This window comes from Achroia grisella, unplaced genomic scaffold (assembly GCF_030625045.1).
Source record: "Achroia grisella isolate CSIRO2021 unplaced genomic scaffold, CSIRO_AGI_Agris_v1 utg517, whole genome shotgun sequence".
NCBI lineage: Eukaryota > Metazoa > Arthropoda > Insecta > Lepidoptera > Pyralidae > Achroia > Achroia grisella.
In genome coordinates this window covers 1,166,324-1,182,428 of record NW_026712910.1, presented here as the reverse complement: position 1 = coordinate 1,182,428, position 16,105 = coordinate 1,166,324, and the positions used below count along the sequence as shown (strand labels likewise).

The 16,105-nt window shown below is 31.1% G+C and overlaps 1 protein-coding gene across 1 annotated transcript; it reads right to left on the bottom strand.

The window, feature by feature from the left end:
• Positions 1 to 227: 227 nt before the first annotated feature.
• On the bottom strand, positions 228 to 15,455 carry LOC131847275 (putative sodium-dependent multivitamin transporter). Its single transcript, XM_059196807.1, has 10 exons — positions 15,287 to 15,455; positions 12,669 to 12,791; positions 10,518 to 11,080; positions 10,340 to 10,436; positions 9,310 to 9,474; positions 8,676 to 8,833; positions 6,387 to 6,591; positions 4,191 to 4,385; positions 3,456 to 3,620; positions 228 to 2,169 (listed from the first exon to the last, which is right to left on the bottom strand). Exons 2-10 carry the CDS (start codon positions 12,783 to 12,785, stop codon positions 2,137 to 2,139), a joined length of 1,698 nt encoding a protein of 565 aa, XP_059052790.1. The 5' UTR covers positions 12,786 to 12,791; positions 15,287 to 15,455; the 3' UTR covers positions 228 to 2,136.
• Between the last annotated feature and the right edge of the window lie 650 nt (positions 15,456 to 16,105).

Sequence of the window (16,105 nt, the reverse complement as noted above, 5' to 3'; positions counted from 1 at the left end):
ACAAATAATAACTAATTATAAAAATACAGTAAATTGATAACAATATGGTATTTGAACAATTTCTTAGATAATCTATAAATTATGCTTTTGATTGTTTTGTGAACATCATGAATTTTTATAATTAACAACTATAATTGTAGACTGTTATAAGAGATAGGATGGAAAAAAAGATTTCTAGGATACACATCCTTTATCTTTTACGTTCAGAAATGTTATGTAATACAATATTTTAACGTGGTGAACAAAACCATTATATTGTTATTATACAAAACAAATTGAGATAAATAAAACATGATGTAATGTTTTTATATAAATCGATTATTGAGAACATATCCGTATATAGATTAACTGTACAAAGTTTCTGATTGTATGTATACATAAGTAAATAAGATAGTAAGTTATAGTACACATTGTAAATTCAGGGGGCCTGTACAGTTGGCAAGCGAATCGCAGTTTCTTTTTTTTTAAATATTCTAATGCTGTTGGAATAACTTTACAGCTAAATTCTCGAAAATTGGGGCTTGTCCAAGGCAAGGGGCGAGACAAGGCACTCAAAACCCGTGGAAGTATTTATGGAACGGCTGAAGTCCAATCCATGCCTATCGGATTCGGCTTTAGTGTATGGGCTTGGGAGGTTTTGAATCTTGGCTCAGGCCCGTTCAAATGGGATAAGCAATCTATAGGACCAATAATCTGTGGTACTATTGTTAATGTATCTAACGCTATGAAACGAACGAGGAAAACTAACGTGCTGGGCGTTGGTGTCTCATTTAAACTCATGCGGGCAGCTATCGAATTTTTAACTTCGTTTGCTAAATGTCTAAGCCATCGACTTATTTACTAATTAGTCACTAAAACATGTAGCACGTCATTTGCTCTGTTTTGAATTAACTATTCGAGTTCTTGAAAATGACTGGAGTTGTGATTTTAAAGATCTTTGCTAAGGAAAATGTATGCGAATCACGTCTTCTATTGTAAGACATTTTTATGTTTACAAATATAAATTTAGAACAGCGTTGCGACATATTCACCTCGCAAGCATGTGCATAGTTGTCGACAGACTAATGAAATTAAAGTAATGTTTTATACTAACTTCTACGTCACATTTTAATAGAAATGGAAATCAATAAATACCTAATAAATAAACTGCTGAAACTGCACATAAGTATTATTATGCTACACTAATACTGATACACTGGTATACAATCTGTTTTCACATTATACAGTGCCAGGTGTTACCTATAGGAAGCATCTTATCGATATAATGCATTAACTGAACCCAACTATATACACAGCTGTGTTGAGAATATAATAAATAGTAATTTAAAAATCTCGATTGACACGATCAACACATTTCATTTTTATTTTGGCGGAAGGAATTTCTCTCTTTGGTCACAAAGAGAGAAGTGCTATTCATCATCTCTTCTTTTATGTTTTCTGAGAGGAATGAAATGAGATCCATATATTTATATAACTGTCATTATATATTTACAACAATATTTTGTCGTGAATACCATCCATTAGCTACTAAAGGATACTAATAAAAGAAGTACATAGTCGTATATCGCAAACTATAAACTATTAATGTATGTCGATGTAAATTTGATAGAAATATACATGTATTGATACATTAAAACATACTGTAAAATATACATATCAACACAACTGTAATACCAGATAGCATAGTCAGAGGCATCTAATTGTCGCGGTAAACGCAACATTTGACACCTACTTTAATACACAGTAATTCATTAACAAAAAAATATACATTATATTTAAAATATATATAGTTGACAGTACATAATTTTATTTTGTACTTAAATATTACTCTTATACAGATTAATAACAGGCAATTGTCTTATACCTAGTAATGTTCTAACAAAGTTATGTTTTATTATAAGTACATAACTGGGTAATTTCTATATCTATTACATTTCAATATACTATATTTATTGAAATGCATTTGAGGTAAACAGTAAGTTAATACTAATAAATCTATTGGTTTACATAGTCACAGCACCGATGCCTAATACACCAACTAAAGTTCGTTTACATTTAATTTATATTGTCATAATCACAATACTAGTAGGTACTTACTTGACCCGTGCATTTTTTGGGTTTATTTCTTGGTCATGGTTATTTATCTCCATTATACGTTAGAAGTTCAGACTGTAAAATAAAAATATAAACATATTTTAGGTGCAGACAAAATATATAGCCTTTATGATGACGCTCTTAAGGTAACCAAAATTAAAAGCAACTTGTTAGTAAACCTTTTATTACCATAAACTAATTTCGTTAGTATTTTACAAATTACAGTATTTTGATTAATTGTAATTTTCATTGGTAAGTTTCATAACTAAAAATATAATAACATTTGACCCACCTGGTGTAAGTACCAATTTTACATGCTATCTAGAAAGCAAACCCGAAGAATAAAGATGCATTTAGGTGGAATCCATCTAAAAATAAATTCAAATCCCAATAGTTGTTAATGTCACACATGCCATTCAATGTTTTTTACAATGATTATATTATTTTTATATATGTACACGTACATGATAATAAATATTTAATAACTAAAAAGCGTAAAATTAAAATATAATATTTTGATAATGCACTCTTCTATAAAAAGCTAATTATATTATGTAAAATATAAATTTGCCCAATATGGAAAAAGAAGGATAAAAGATAGAACACATCTTACAATGGATATGATTATGTATGTTTAATAAAATTTTAGCTTATAGTACTTTATGAAATTAATAATAATCAAAAGAATAACAAATTATTCCCAACCTTCACTGAAGTGAACTTTTTCAGCTCTTTGTTTCTTTTATTTCATATGTCAAATTCAGTAATTTAATGCTTATTATATATTTTTAATTTAATATACGTAGGCATACAATGCCGAACATGCCGACTAAAAAGCAAATTGCCTAAAATGAATCATGCAACTACTGCCATAATATCTAAAATGCTAATTAAATTAGAAACAAATCGGCTACAAAATATCGTGACTATATTATTTACACGACACATTCTTTCATGCGAGACCAAAAGCGCGCGAGATTTAGCGCGGGAACGAAAGAAAGCCAGCGCGCGCTGTGATGTATGATTGCATTTTACTAATTTTTGTTATAGCGCGTATGTTTCAAGTCATTTCACTTTTTTATATTATTTTTTATTCCATAGATTATATATTCCTATGTCTTTGCTCTATAGTCAGATACTTTCCATTTTGCAATGATAAACTTCATTATAAAAAAGCCGCTAAAGCACTCACGAATGAAAAACGCGGGAATGCGCGAGCTGTTAGCGTGCATGGACTTTCGTTCTCTTTGTCTACATTTACATACACATTCTTTCCTACATGGAACTCGATTACCGCGTGAGAGAGCGTACGTATAGAGGCAACAATTGTATTTGCCAATAATGAAACAGTTGTAATGTACCTGAACATCAGTTTTGTGTTGTGCGGCGGCCCTCAGACGCGCCGCGAGCGGCGGCGTGAAGAGCGCGGGGTCCGGGTGTTTGCGGCCCGCGCGCTCCCACGGCTGCTGCTGCCGCCACAGAGCAGACACCGCGCTGCCCACCACCAACACCCACACGAAACCCAACTGCAATAGTTTAGTTTAATTATTCATTAATGCACATTTAAAAAATCTTTATACATATTCATTATGACATGTGACGTAAGATACACATGTAAATTTATAAAATACTTATTTGGAAATGTGTTTACCTCATGACATATGATACATAGATTAGATGTTGGATGATGGACATTAGACGATGTTAACCCTCCATAGTGAAATATATTTGCTATGGAGAAATTAATAAAGACATTAAAACTTTTTGTTGTAATGTAACTAAAAGAACCTATATTACAAAAAATATCTTCTTTAAAATTTCGTCTCCTATTTACCTTCTTTTATACTTCCTACTAACATAATAAATCTTCACGTCGATAGATTTAACCGTTTAGTCATAAGAATGTAAAAAATAGATTGATAGACACACTTTCGTATGTATAGGTGTGCTTTTTTTTAATTAAACGACAGTATGTTCTCGTGACACAAACAAATCTTCTCGTTACATTTCATTTAGTCGTGATAAAGTAACAGACATTGACACTTTCCTATTTATAATATTTGTATGGATAAAACAAAAATATTCAAATTACTCACCGGACTAGTCCACATGTATGACACCCGGTAAAGATAGAAGTAGTCATCAGGATCACTTTCTGGGAACACATTTAGGGTTCCATTATACGCACAACCCTCCGTGCTGAGAGGGAGCTTAGTAAGAGGAGGTCGCGGCCCCCCAAAACTCATCCACAGAGTCATCATCATGCCGGTAATCAGGCCTATCGATGCACCCTGTAACAAGAAACAAACAAATTTAGCTTAAAATAGCACCAATTTGACAGCTCTAGAACACTTCTCTGCGTGTTATCAGTTATCATGGATATTTCTTCTTAGAGAGAAATAAATATGCACCGGAGTAGCAGACAGGTTTCTGGACTCGAAGTTACTATAGTATATTAACTATTGTATGCATTTGTTATGTTTTATTTATGCTTTTACTTATATTAACACTAGATATAACAAAATTGAACTAATACTATGGATAATAATCTGCATTAGTCGACGTTATTGGTAAACGCAACAAATGTCATGTCCACATTTCACTGAGATATAGACGTGGCAGCCGTACCTACTCTGCCACGTTTATACCCTACTGCAGTTTCTCGGATTAATTTGGCTTTATTATCAGTGTTTCCATTAAGGAGGTGAGCTAAGAATGTAAATTAACGCACAAAGTTTTTTTTTTAGTCTCTATATTCGAATTTTAGAGCTTTGGGTCTAAGTCATTTTATTGTAATATATAATACCATATTATTTAACATTTTATAGGATTTATTTAATTTAATATTTAGCATTGATTATATATATGGCAATTGTATAAAATATATCTATATAAAAATATAAAAAATTGGCAAATGTATGTAAGCGCATTATTTCAGTAGGTAGATTTGGCTATTTTTTACCTGTATTTATAATTGACAAAGTTTGTTTGGAAGAAAATATTTCTATATAAAGAAATAATAGAATGGAAATACGCACGAAAAAGTAAAATAATTGGTAATAATGGAACTACAAAAAACATCAGTTCAAATTTTTTGTTAAATTACACCGCGTGCACGCGGCGTCTTGTAAAAATATATTTCAGTTAATTATCGGCGTCACTTCACAAGTGAAGCAATTCAAAGTATGTCAGCACATTTATAGCTCGTTCACACAGTCACTATGTTGATTGACCGTAGAGACTGATGCATTAAAATAGTTGATCAAATAAGTTACATAGATAGGTACTAGATGCAATACTTGTAGATAGACTGATTAAGTGATATCGCTGTTTCAGTCAAATATCAGACGAACGCAGGGTGACATAGAGTACTTATACCAGGAAAAAAGTATTATCCTGTATTTTTGTGCATTAATACGGCGTAATATCTTTACTAAAAACGAACATATTCCATGATTCTTCTTGACAGCGAAGAAAGTGGTACAATCGTGTTCTTATATAAATTTTGTCGAAATTGGTAGTCATTAGTAAATATATTTGTCTAGACTTATATTATATACACTAATGACGCATCGTAAAAATCTATTTTGCTAACTAACATAAAAATAATAAATACGTAGTTGATTTTGCTTCCAAATAATAGGCACTTACTTATATAGATTGTAAACTGGAATTTGTTGAATTAAATTTGATATTGTAATGATAAATTAACGTAGGTAACGTAATTCAATATCATCAGCTATGTATAGTATGGTATACATTCCCATATTTAGACGATACTTACTTACAAACACGCTTTTTCTTAGATTTGCCCAGCTAGTATTAATTAGCAAAAGTAATTCGAACCTGTATAAAAAGCGTGCATAAGTACTTAGATACTAAATTGGAGCAGACATTCGGCGAATCACTGCAATATTCTGCAAGTGTTTTAGTTTATTCGGAATTACGAATAATTATACAAAATTTCTGCCATTCGCGATGCAAGTAGCTAACAATGGGCATCATTGTCTACCTATAGCTTCCCAAGGTACATTATATAGTCAACCATAGGCAAGCTACTAAAGGATAATTTGAATGATACATTATTTAAAAACAAAAATGCATATATATACCAAACAAAATATATACCTAGGTACTGTATATTTGTTTCTACCACTATTTTGTAAAGTTGAAATAATTTTAATAAATATTCGATGAACATTATTGATCTTCAGAAATCTACTACAAATATGTAGTAGATTTCTCTTCTCTTGTCTATTTAGATTTTTTTACGTATGTTTAAAAAAACTCACCATTTCCGTAGCATATGTTGTGAACATTCCTAATGTAAAAACTCCTAATAAGGGTCCGCCGACTGCACCGAAAATCGTTAAGGCGGCCTGCAACACACCTCCGAGGTACTCGGCGAGGAATGCCAAAGCCAAGAAAATCAGTCCAAACGCGCATGCCGCCAATTTTGTCAGCCACATCACATAAGATGGCCGTATGGTACACCACCTTATGAATACACAAAATTATATCATTTAGGTACCACGTAATTAATCTAATAGGTACATAAATCATATACTAAAATCGAGACGATATAGGAGCAGTGGTGTCTGCAATTTCATGGGCGACTACACATTCAGGTGGATGTCAACAAACAATATACCTACTCGTAGTTAAAATAAAGCCGATAATAACAGGTATTTAACTAGTCATTTAGTTACTATCTCCATCAACTGGTACTCCGCTTGAGTATACTGTTATCTCATGTGGGAGTAGGTACTATTCCATCAATAATCATTAAAAAACTAGTCATTTAGTATTTTCAATAATAAGAATGAAAATATTAGCAAGAAAGAAACGTTCATCCGGCTTTGTTGCTATTTATTAACCCTTCAGTCAAGTTCTGTCGGTTGCTGTTTATAATATTTACATAAGTGTAAATATTTTATATATTCAACTACTCATGTTAGTACCATGTGTATAGAACTATATAGGTACTTACTAATATCACTTAAAACATGAAATTCATTTTTCAGATCACATATCACTTACGAATCTTCATGACAGTATGATAAGATGAGAAACATAATTTTGCGTCACAATCCACAATAAGATAATATTTAAATACCTACCAATGTCACTAAGTCTTTACCAAATAACTAAATCCATGAGATAAAATCTGTCTCTTGCTGATAAGAATGCAATAAATAAATTATACTTAACAAATAATGTTGTATACTAAATGTTACAGTATTATTTTATTTACATTTTAGGTAGGTACTGGTTACAATGTAAGTAATAATAATATATTGTATATATGGACAATAAAATTAAACATCATAATATGGTGCAATTTATAATCTATGGTGCAATAAATTTTAGGATAATCGCTCCAATTTGGTCTTTTAATCAAGTTACCTAATCTTTGGACAATGGTGGCATTATTGCCCCCAGCAACGTACGTGCATATTACTGCTATTTTGAATATAATTAACATAATCAAATAAGGAAAGTAGGTATGTTACATATATGCATGTTCGTTTTTCTTTAATTGCATTAGTAATTGTCATTTAGCTATTATTTTAGTAGGTATGATGTGTATTATATTTTTAGTTGAATTAATGAAATTGAATGAAAATCGAATGATAAACCGGCCTATACTAATTATATATATTACAACACATAGACTAATACAATGATACTCATGAATACAAATGTTTGTACTATGCGAGGAATGGAGATCGCGACTATCGGAAGTAAGGCAGTGTGCTAAACCGCTAGACCACTGAGATCGTCAAATGTGTGAAAAGTATAGGTTACCGGGAAAGACAGTCTATCGTCTTGTTCATGTATATAAGCGACGATCGCCACTTACCATCAGGTGGATAGTCAACATGTTTGCCATTCCAATTATATAAAAAAAATACAAACATACGGACTCATGACTTTGAATGATTGAATGACTGATTGTTATTGAATAAGATATGGTCCATGATTTTAATCGCTATTGATTTGCCTTTTACGAGTATGATTATATCATGTCGTCAGACATAGACGATAACGTATAAATTAGTTAACTACATGACGAAATATGTAATATTATAAAACACAACAACAAACTTTAATGATTTTTAGGTATATCTCCTACAAATCGTAATACATATTTAAATATGCAATTTATTTAATGCAATTGTTACTGATTAAAATTTTGCCCGTGACAACTTTGAAATTTGTCACAATTTAATTAAACAACAGAACGAATAACATTTATGTATAGTTACAGTAATATTTTGATTTTCTCTGATATGGTCATTTTATTCAACTGAACTGACCTTATTTTACCAACAGATTTTTTCAATTATACTTTATTCTTTGTGTATGTTAAACGGTCGCAACCTTGGCCAATACCCACCGGATTTCGAATTCTTTTTGCAATAGCAAAAAATGTTAACTTCGAAGTCTTTTTAATTTTTTTCTTATCAATAGGGACAAGAAAAATTAGTACACAAAATAAAACGCAGATTTGGAAAAGATATTGTATAGTGAAGTTTCACCTGTAAGAATCAGCTTTTGTAAAGCAATAATTTACTCACCTACTAACATAGTCTGTGAGGGTGACAGCAGCGAGTGCGTTACAAGCTGCCGATATTGTGGACAATGAGGCACTGAAGATGCCAGCCACGAACAGACCAGCCAAGCCAGACACGTCACGCATCGCATCCACCACGTAATACGGCATTAGTTGGTCTATCTATTAACAGAGAATAAATTACAAATTATTTATTACAGGGGTCCGGTTATAGCTGTTAATTATATTATTTTGTTTCAGTAACATTAATTTAATAGCATCTGCTGGTGGTCACTGTGTTATATCTAAACATAATTTATTACTATAATCATGTAAGTCCAATCATATTTAAGAGCTAGACTCGAGTTTCTTGTCAATTCTTCTGAATTCAAACTATTTATATCCTGAAGTAACGGTATATCTGACTTATCATTACATAGTATATAACAAATTCGCTGTCACTGTCTGTCCGTCCCTAATATAGTAATGTTTAAATCTTTAAAAGTACGCAACGGATTTTGAAGCGGATTTTTTGCGAAGCCGCGGTAATTAATAATGTAAGTAATTAATATCTACAATATATCTACTTGATTAGATTTTTTTTTAATATTAGCAATAGAAAATATATATACCTACAGATATATATTTTTTTTACTTACTGAACTGATTTTATTGTCCATTAAAGGATCACAATATCTATATACTGCATACATGCCAAGACCGCTGGTGCAAGTAGTAACCCCAAGTGTAAAGAGGATTGGCCAACTCCACCAGAGACAATTCTGAGATCTTTTTAATGTGCTAACAGTCATTAGTCGTTGAACCTGAAATGTACTCAATGTCTAATCACTCCGTATGACAACAGTCTTCCCTTATCTTAAAACAGTGGCTTAACGTAGGGGTGTAGAGAGGGCCCAAGCACCGCGATTTTATTATAGTAAAAAAATCATGTGATAGTACATTAATGATAAAATATTGAAATACATAAATTTAGCAATGAATAATAAAAAAATAAAGAGGATCCGAAATTCAAGTTGGTGGGAAAAAACGTCCACCACGTACACCACTGTCTCGTAAATAGTATATTATCAATAACGTCAGATTGGAACATATAGTAAAAGTAATATCATAGAACTATGTGCAAAATTATCATATGTATAGAATAATCGTTTAAATTTTGTTAGTCATAGAATTACTACTTACTACGTACTTTCTCATATATTATTTTCTGGGTTCTGGTAGAGTTTCTGTAGCTATGTCTAGCACATCCAATATTGTACCATCGATAGTTATGCTATATTCTAGGTAATTAGATTTTAGTGAAATGTAATATTATATATAGATACGAGTATATACAAGTAAATTTATTGATTACTTAAAGCACCAATGCATATGTTGCTATATTTTTGTTGAAAATAAAATATGGAATTGTATTTTTACATTTACATGTTTTTGAGGCGAAGGTCGGTAATTTACATCAAGTGGGCCGTCAACCAGTCATATTTAACAGAATAAAAAAGAAGTAAAATATAAATATGAAAACTAAAAAACACTTTATATATCCATTAGATAAATAAAAAAATGCGATTTCCTGGTTCTTCGATTGTCAATTTTTATATTTAGAATTGAAATTAATATAAATGAGTGAAAAAAGACCAACCTATAATGTCAAGATAGTTATTTACCGACCTGTGTGTGGTTAACTGCATATAAAGATAAATAAGTAATAGCACCGCCAATCATGAGGGACCACCACGTGTGTCTTTCGGTTGGATCCAAGCTGAAACTGAAGAACATTGTTATGTAACTAGGCCAGCTCGAAATCCTATTCCATAAATTTCATTGTTTCTTCTCAAATAAAACTTACTTATTGAAGTCTAATCGTCCGCCCTCATTCGCTATTATAAAAATCTTATCAAATCCACCTAATTGTATTGAACTAAATATAACTATTGTGAACACAGCTCCAAACATCAGTAAAGACTGGAGCAAGTCAGTGAATAACACTGCTTTCATGCCTCCCAAAGTTGAGTAGAAAGTGCAAACTAAGCCTACAACTAATATCGATATCAGTCTGTCCAGACCAGTCACAGATTCTAGAACTATAGCGGGGGCATATAACACTATACCATTATATAGCACCATTTGTAATGTGTACGTTAACGACGCGAGCATTCTAATTCGTGGGCCGAAGCGGAGCTCTAAATACTCATAAGTACTTGTCTTTTGTAGTTTAAAAAATACGGGGAGATATAAGTAGCAGGCTATAGGTGTAGCTAATAGATGTGATACGTTGATAACAACAAATTGCATTCCGTAATAATAATTTTCCGATGATACACCGAGCAATGTAATTGCTGACATAAATGATGCCATCAGGGATACGGCCACGGGCAATATCGACTGGTTGCGGTCTGCCAGAAGGTATTCCTGTTGAGAATATTATTGTTAATATTATTCCAGGCCTAGCTCTGACGGTCTATAAATAAAATAATATTCTATTAGCAATGTCGACAATTGGAATAGTCAAACATAATATGGGATTGCTGTGTTCTTACAACAACAGCATGACAAAATGACATATCTACATAAAATCACGACTATGTTATATCTAAATAATAGTTGCAGGAATTCAATGAACGCGAGACTTTTCCTAATGGAGAACAGGCTATAAATCACAATGGAATGTAAATAGCTAATATAATTATTATTAAGTAATCAGTCGAATGTAATTTAAATTGAAAACTATAGATACACGTACAACGATCCAATACTTTCATTAAAGACTATTGTGGCAATTAAAAATATCAGTTAAAAGGAATAGTGACATTGGTAAAATTTACATGACATTGTTAATAAAATATTATTTTAGGTAGATACGTAAGATTCAGATTCATTATTGATTACATGCTACATACATTACAATATCAATAAATAATAAAAATAAGCGTTAAACTGTGAGAAAGTAATTAGTCCAATTGATTGATGTTCAAGCTAAACATACTCATTTCAGATTTTTACTAATAATTTGTTCCACTTTTAATACAATTAACACTTATCTACTGTTAATATTTTTAATTGCTGTAGATAATTATCATTTGTTCTTATGGATATAGTATACAGATAAATTAAATAACATTTTAAATGCGTAGCAACCATATTTATAAAGTAGATAAGTAACATATAGAATACCTATTTCAGTTTCTAGCAACTTGCTTTGAAAACTATATTTAAATTAGAAGAAATGGAGGAATTACTATGTTATTAACCCGAAATAACGTCATGCCCACAGTGAAATAACTTATTTAGGTATTATTTATTTACAACTAACTTGGTACATTAAAAATACAAGTTATCATCAGTGATCATTTATTTTTAGATAGGTAGATATTCTCTACCAACTCTAACGTAATTGTAGTACAACACACCAAACATATTCGATTTGTATTAAACAACTACGATATACATACTCACGTTGATTTATATATGTTATATATTTATATATAGTAATAGTGAAAATATCTGGCAATAATGTTTATACGCAAATGGTAGAGTTTGTACCGTTGTAAATTGTAGAATACTACCCTTTCTTTGGTATAAAAAATAAATTAGTAATACCTATACAAATTAATAATACACAATATATAAACTATTCACAAATAGGTACGCTGCTACAATAAATGTTTGAGATAATATTAAAATACATTGTGTAATTAAGAAAAAAATCTAAGAATAAAACAAAAATAGAGAAGTATTATCAATCTGCAAATGCACGCGTCAGACGGATGCTGATGGATTTTGATGAAACTTGTCCCGACTGTAATTGTCGTATGATATCAGTTTAATTTTAACACACAAGCGTGGTTATTTAGTTTCGTTGTTCGTTTATGTCTTATATTAAATATTTCTCTTTTATGCGGTGCATTAGTGATTTAACCCTTTTACGTCGTAGATATGAATAAAAATGTTAGGTAATACATTATATATCTTGCTTCGATCATACTAAAAAAAAGTTTACCTCATTTGTTTTCTGTTTGCCTCCACTAAATCGAAAATAAACGCCGATGACTATTGACGCTACCATGGTGAGACCCATGATCACATAATCCCATACGCCAAACACATTGGACGCCATATTGAGCTAAAAAATATATTCAATACAATTTATACACTTAAGTATAATTTAAATGTCGCCAGAGGTACGGCCTGAGACTCTATTGATACAGTATGAGACAAGTCTATGGCATAATCAGGAGATTGAAATCCTATATATTCCTAAGTCAACCAGAAGTCAACTAAGAAGTGGTATTTACTAGTTTTATGTGTTACTCTGGAATAATTAATTAATTATACACGCCTAATTTGTAGAAAGAAAGACCTTCCTTTTGTGTCTGTTGTCCTCTAAAAATAAGTATTAGACGTAAATCATATATTAATATAATACTTAAAGACCATTAACTTATCTTTTAGGTAGTAATTTATTTCAATGAAAAAATTATATACTGTCTCTACAAAGCCACATTACTGGATAAATATGTGGATATCAACGTTTATGACATTATTGCATCTATTTTATGACTTTGCTTCCTCGTTGGTCTAGCAATTTAGCATACCACCTTACTTCCGATGGTGGTGGGTTCGATTTATTCGGTTCGGTACAAAGATTTGTTTTCACAAGTATGATTATATTAATCTGGGTATTTTCTGTGTACATTATATCTAGATTTAAAAATGTAATGAAGTATTTACATGTTATATAAGGTATATATCATTATTATTTGTATTTTTTGTATTATATACTACCTATATGTATAACTACATACTGCGAAAAATCGATCGCTGATAGCAATCGTCTGTTATAGAATAAATAATTATTATAACACTACAATTATGTAAAATAATAAGATATTAAGTTTTGATATAAACAATATTTATATTTTAGTTGTCCGTGGCCCATATATTATCATCCCGAGATAACTATAAATGCCTAATGAAATTATAAATTCTTATTCGTTGCGGATGTAGTTGTTCTTTCGTAAACTTCACTTCTAAAAAGATACAAAGTGGACTTATAGTCGTCAGACCACGGTACCTGTTAGAGGTGTTAGTCACGAGAACTGTTATAATGAGAAATAATATTCTCATTACTAACAATGTACTGGATAATATAAGATTGCTCTCTATAGAGTCGCCTATCATTTTGATTTTTTTTTCTATACTTTCTGACAACATAAGCGGGATGACCATAATATGATAATCCCAAAGTATAACCACCTACTGCAACGATGAGAAAAAAAATGACACGCATTACAGCTTTATTCACATAGCGATAAAGTTTGAAGTATATTTAAAAGCCCTTATTCCACAGTGATATCAGAGCTAATATTATAACGAGAGCGTAATAAAAGTGCTGAAAGGGAATTAAAAAAATTCGACATAACGATAGATGTATCACAAGAACAGACATTCTATACTTTTTATCTCATAATCAGCTGGCGAAGTAGTGGGAAACAGCGAGTCTTTCATAGAAACATATATACATATCCAGACAAGGTGACGAGAAAATTGTGAAAACTTACAAATACCGACGTCCGAAAATACGAATCCGTCAGGGCCAATTACATACGACGAAAAATAATTAGATCCACTTGTTTATAGAGTTGCACCAATTAATTACTACAATAAAACTTCGTCTTTTTCTGATACATGTGTCTTCAAAAAAATCGTTTCTACTTGATCGTAATATTTTATCAATGAAAACCTAAATTCTAATAAGAATAGATATTTCTAAACTACGTACAAAAAAATATTTGAAAATTGTTTAGATATTTTACAACAGCGCCCTTTAGTTGTTTTTTATTAGATGTTATTTCTCTGTATCGTCAATCTGAAATATGTAAAATCTGAATCTACAAGGTTTCATGCTTGATTACACATAAGTACTTCTTTACTTAACTGATTCCGAGTTCTGTTATATATGTAGGTAATTAAGGGCTATGCAAGACCATATATTTTTAAATATACAATACTATATACAATCAAATCAGTAGATGCCGAAGCTGGCTCTTACAACTTTACAACGGATATGGCAAAAATAACTTGCGGAAGTGTTATGCACTGGCTGAAGATCAACTGTCTGATGAACATTAAATTCTTAGTGGTGCTCTTGGATTAACCGAGAGCACCACTAAGAATTTAATCAGGCCTTCTTAATTTCGAGGTCCGTTCAAATAGGACAGCAGATCTATGGCCATTGAAGTTGAACGGATTTTGATGAAACTTTACAGTAATATAGCTTATACATCAAAATAACTTATAGGCTATAAATTTCACGCAGTTGAAACCGGGGTCACAACTAATATATCCACACTCTATAAATTGCCGTGTACCTAAACCTTAACAGGAAATAAAAATATGGTGTAGAGTTTACTGTAGGTACTATAAATAAATTGTGAAGATAAAGATTTAAAAAATCATATCGAGAAAAATATGAGGAAGAAATATAACATACTACCGGTATCGGCAATACTGATTTTATTAATTCAGTTATGCCATTATGCCTATTGCGTGAGACTGAGGTAAATAATATCGCGCAACTAAGCTAATTAATATAATATTTTGTAAAAGATTACTTACAGTTTGTTATTCTATCCTATTATTTCAATCCAATGGGCAAAGATTTCTTCGTGGTTGTATTGTAAATTATCTTAATTTTCTTTTAATAAGTTGCACCATATAAATTTTCTAAATATTATAAATATACGTTAAAACTTTACTTGAGTATGTCAAAGTTATGCATGTCTATTATTTACTGTAAATAAAAAAAACAAGTATGTTTTGTAATCTGAATGAAATCATTAAAAATTACTCGTTACATTAAAATATTTTAATAAATAAAAATCGTCTCCACCAACGATTTACACTTACAATTTACTAACTAGCGTAAACTAACGGCACTAACGCTGCCTACTGTCACTAAAACTACTATGATACTCAGTCAGCTACATTACTATCGAAACACCCGGCAACTTGTATTGTGTTTTTAAGGTTATAATATCACAGATTATACAAGTATTTCAATACTAAAAAACAAAGTATAATTGCACCTTGAATTAACATTAAAGCCAACAAAAATAGGCATTTTATTGTACATTGTATTTCATTTCACCCCAATTCGGAATCAAAAAAAGTTACGCAATTGTGAGTTGTCTTCTATCTCGCTTACATTCAGCTATAACACTTCAAGGTCAAATTTATTGGCAAGAATAAAATTATCCGTTGCCTAGTATTTTTATTTTAAGATTATTTGTTAGTTACCAAGACGATTAAAATTAATTTGGGAACACCAGACATCCGAAACTTTACCACCAAAACGTACATAAATGGTTTGGTTACGAGTATGACCCCGATCAATACTTACCACAATGAAAGGTTAAACAGATAATAAATTATTCG